Raw genomic sequence first — 4,160 nt, forward strand, 5'->3', positions numbered from 1 at the left:
CAGGCGACATGGCAGGCGCCTGTGGTCCCAGCTACTTGGGAGAATCACTTGAATCCAAGAGTTTGAGGTTGCTGTGAGCTATGATGCCACAGCACTCTAAAAGGGTGACAAAGACTCTGTCTCAAAAAAAAAAGCCAAAACAAAACAATAACTAAGGGACACAATAAACTTCTGGAGGTGATGGATCTTTATTAACTAGATGTGATATTGGTAACACAAGTATGTATGTTATGTCCAAACTCACCAAATTGCATATGTTATATGGAGTTTTTCTATATACCAATTATACTTCAATAAAGTTGAAGAAAATAAAATTTGCAAAAAGAACATGGCCATTAAACAAATGGAAACTTCGGCGGTGCCTATGGCCCAGTGGGTAGAGCACCGGCCACATATACCGAAGGAGGCAGGTTTGAGCCCAGCCCCGACCAAACTTCAACAAAAAAATAGCTGGGCATTGTGGCGGGCACCTGTAGTCTCAGCTACTCAGGAGGCTAAGCCTAAGACTTAGAGGTTGCTGTGAGCTGTGATGCCATGACACTCTACCAAGGGCAACAAAGTGAGCCTCTGCCTCTTAAAAAAAAAAAAAAAAAAAAGATGGAGATTTTGCATTTTTTGTATTTATTTACCTGGATGAATTTAGAGAACATTCACAAATGGAATAAAAGCAAGACAGACACAGTGACTCACATCTATAACCCCAGCATTCCAGTAGGCCAATGCGGATGCATTGTTTGAGTTCAGGAGTTTGAGACCAGGCTGGGCAAGACTGAAATCCCGTTTCTACTAAAAACAAAAAAACTAGCTCGGCGCTGTGGTGGCCACCGTGGTGGTCACCTGTAGTCCCTACTACTTGGGAAGCAGAGACAGGAGGATCTATTGAGCCCGTGAGATTGAGGATGCTGTGAGCTATGATGCCATGGCACTCTGCCCAAGGTGACAAAGTGACAAATAAAAAAAAGAATGGAAAAGCAAGCATCTCATAATCAATACTAAGCTGAAACTAGCAAATCAACAACTACAGGCACACACAAGAGAAAAACACAATTAAATTCAAGAAGCAGGGACTGGGCACCGTGGCTCACTCCCGTCATCATCACTCTGGGAAGACCGAGGTGGGTGAAATCACTAGAGCTCAGGAATTTAATATCAGCCTGAGCAAGAGCAAGAACCTCATCTCTAAAAATAGCCGAGCATTGTGGTGGACATGTACTCCCAACTACTTGGGAGGCTGAGGGAAGATGTTCACTTGAACCCAGGAGTTTGAAGTTGCTGTGAGCTATGAAACCACTACACTCTACCAAGGGCAACAAAGTGAGACTCTGTCTCAAATAAATAAATAAATAAACAATAAATTCAAGGTCTTGGCACCTGTAGCTCAAGCAGCTAGGGATCAGCCACATACACCGAAGTTGGAGGATTCAAATCCAGCTCAGGCCTGCCAAACAACAATGACAACTATAACCAAAAATAGCCAGGTGTTGTGGCGGGCACCTGTAGTTCCAGCTACTTTGGAGACTGAGGCAAGAGGATCATCACTTAAGCCCAAGAGTTGGAGGTTGCTGTGAGCTGTGACGCCACAGCACTCTACCCAGGGCGACAGCTTGAGACTCTCTTAAATAAACAAATAAATAGGGTGGCGCCTATGGCTCAGTGGGTAGGGTGCTGGCCCCATATACTGAGGGTAGAGGGTTCAAACCTGGCCCCCGCCAAATTGCAACAAAAAAAATAGTCGGGCGTTGTGGCGGGCACCTGTAGTCCCAGCTACTCAGGAGGCTGAGGCAACAGAATTGTCTAAGCCCAGGAGTTGGAGGTTGCTGTGAGCTGTGTGATGCCACGCCTCTCTACCAAGGGTGATAAAGTGAGACTCTGTCTCTACCCAAATAAATAAATAAATAAATAAAATAAAAATAAATTCAAGAAGCGGGGAAGGGGAAGGGAAGAAAGAGTCTCCATAGGTTTAAGTTCCCACCTTTCAGGTACAATGCAGGGGTACTGGTACACTTCCTGGGTGAAGGACTCAACTACAACTCAAGACTTTGGACTTTATCTTACAAACACAAATAATGTAACCTAATTGTATGTACTCCGATATTAACCCAAAATTTAAAAAAAAAGTGGGCGGCACCTGTGGCTCAAAGGGGTAGGGCACCAGCCCCATATGCCGGAGGTGGTGGGTTCAAACCCAGCTCCAGCCAAAAACTGCAGAAAAAAAAGTACAGTAACAACTTGTAAGCATTCTCCATTATGATGGCAGAACAGCTACCTTCTCTTGTGGTCTAATTACACTGTGGCAAATTGTGATAACCTCATTAAATCACAACTGGCTTTTATAACTGAATAGCATCTAACATTCAAAACACTCAAAGGCTGCCAGGCAAATTTAAACGAAGTTTCCATGCACCTCTCCACAAACCTTTGAGTAAAACTGTGCATTTCATCCTGGACCAGGCATGGAAGGCCTGAAGCTCTATAAGCCCAGCTTTACAACGCGTGTTCAGTCAGAGGACAAGGTGTGCTAAGAAGAAATGTCCCACTATAATAAACATTCTCCCAACAGTGGTAACTGTGTAATCACTTAATGAATAGTGTAATAAAAAGCAAATCTTCCAACCTTTTCTGTCCTTGAGAGTTGCAAATGTGTTCACTGAAATGGCTGAAAGTACGTAAGCCAAACATAAAAGCAAAGGTGTAAGAATGAGCAGCATTGGAGGAAGAGAGAGAATTGGGCTTTTTCTTTCTAAAGAGTGTATATTACTTGTAGATTTTTTTTTTTTTTTTTTTTGCGGTTTTAGCCGGGGCTGGGCTTGAACCCACCACCTCCGGTATATGGGGCCGGAACCCTACTCCTTGAGCCACAGGTGCCACCCTACCTGTAGGAATTTTAACACTAACTTTTAGAAGAGTTTTAACATTGAGAAAGAGCTCGTGAGCAACCTTTATAAGTGTGTTCTACTTAGTATAAGATATCAAGGGTTTCAAGTGATTGCAACTTGAATGCCTGAAACCTATCACCTTCCTGATTGTTCTGGATGCCGTCTAGAAAGAAACACCTACAACTCACCAAATACCGAGTTAAGGAAATGAAAGTCATTTTAATACACTCCTTTGTCCTCCACTTGGGCCCCTGGGAAAGTCCTGAGAAATGAAATGTGGCGCGCGCTGCGAGCTGAAGGGGCCACCAACGCCTTTTACGGACGGGAGGTGCGTGTCACCACGCCGGGCCAGGGACGAGCTCAGAGAAGGGGTCGGCCGCGGGACCCGAGACGCTGCGCCCGTTAGCCGTGGTCAGCGCCCTGCAAGGCTGGAGCTGACGTGTCCCAAGCCACGGGAGCGCGGGCGGACGCGGGCCGAGGAAGCGGTGCGAACCCCGGGCTTGTAACGGGTCCCGGGGCTCCCCAGAGGCCTCCCAACAGGGCCGGGCGGGATCGGGGGGCCCCACCGCACTCACCTGCACGCCCAGGTGCGCCAGCCGGGCCTCGAGCTCAGGCTCCAAAGCCAGAAGGAAGGAGGTGGCCCGGGACGTGGACCCGCCGCCCGGGTGCGCCAGGACAACCTCGGCCGTCACCTTGGCCAGATGGCTGCTCAGATCCACCGTGCGCTTCACTTCCTCGTTGACCAGGGACAGTGCCTCGGAGAAGGCGCTGGGGGCCCAGGCCCCGAGCAGCAAGAGTACGAACACGCCGGGTACCAGCGGCTCCATGACTGGGGCAGAGCTGAGCGCCAGGCCGGCCGAGAGCGGCCCCGGCCCCGCCTCCGGCCACCGCGCGGCCGCTCATTGGGCGGCGCGGGCCCCACAAGATGGCGGCGCCCGGCGGGAAGGACCCCGTCTCCACGGAGCCGGGCGGGCCGCGGGGCGCCGGACTGCGAAGCGTGCGTGCTGCTGTCCTGGTTATTATTACCGGCGTGTCCCTGGCTCGCTGCTGTCTCCCGCCCTTCTGCCCTTGCAGCAACTCTGGCTTTTCTAGTCCTTGATACAGTAACTTGAGCTCAGACTAAGAAAGTAAAAGTCGGCCTTGTCCAGCATCCATCAGTGGATGCTAAAATTGGAGAGCAAAGCGGTAAGCCGAAACAGGGTATCTGCAGAGTCTCACAGTATCTACCCTGAACTACCTAGTAATTACAAAGGGAAAAGAGCTAAGTTTACAACAGAGAATCCT

At 49.0% G+C, this 4,160-nt stretch overlaps 1 protein-coding gene across 1 annotated transcript in view; it reads right to left on the minus strand.

The window, feature by feature from the left end:
- Window positions 1-3,784, minus strand: part of RPN1 (ribophorin I) — a 39,482-nt gene extending 35,698 nt beyond the window's left edge. The window contains exon 1 of the mRNA XM_003796199.2: window positions 3,452-3,784. Within this exon, the coding sequence (XP_003796247.1) occupies window positions 3,452-3,703 (252 nt within the window). The 5' untranslated portion in view covers window positions 3,704-3,784. The remainder of the gene's footprint in view (window positions 1-3,451) is intronic.
- Between the last annotated feature and the right edge of the window lie 376 nt (window positions 3,785-4,160).

This window comes from Otolemur garnettii, unplaced genomic scaffold (genome assembly GCF_000181295.1).
Source record: "Otolemur garnettii isolate 467f Iridium unplaced genomic scaffold, OtoGar3 scaffold00101, whole genome shotgun sequence".
NCBI lineage: Eukaryota > Metazoa > Chordata > Mammalia > Primates > Galagidae > Otolemur > Otolemur garnettii.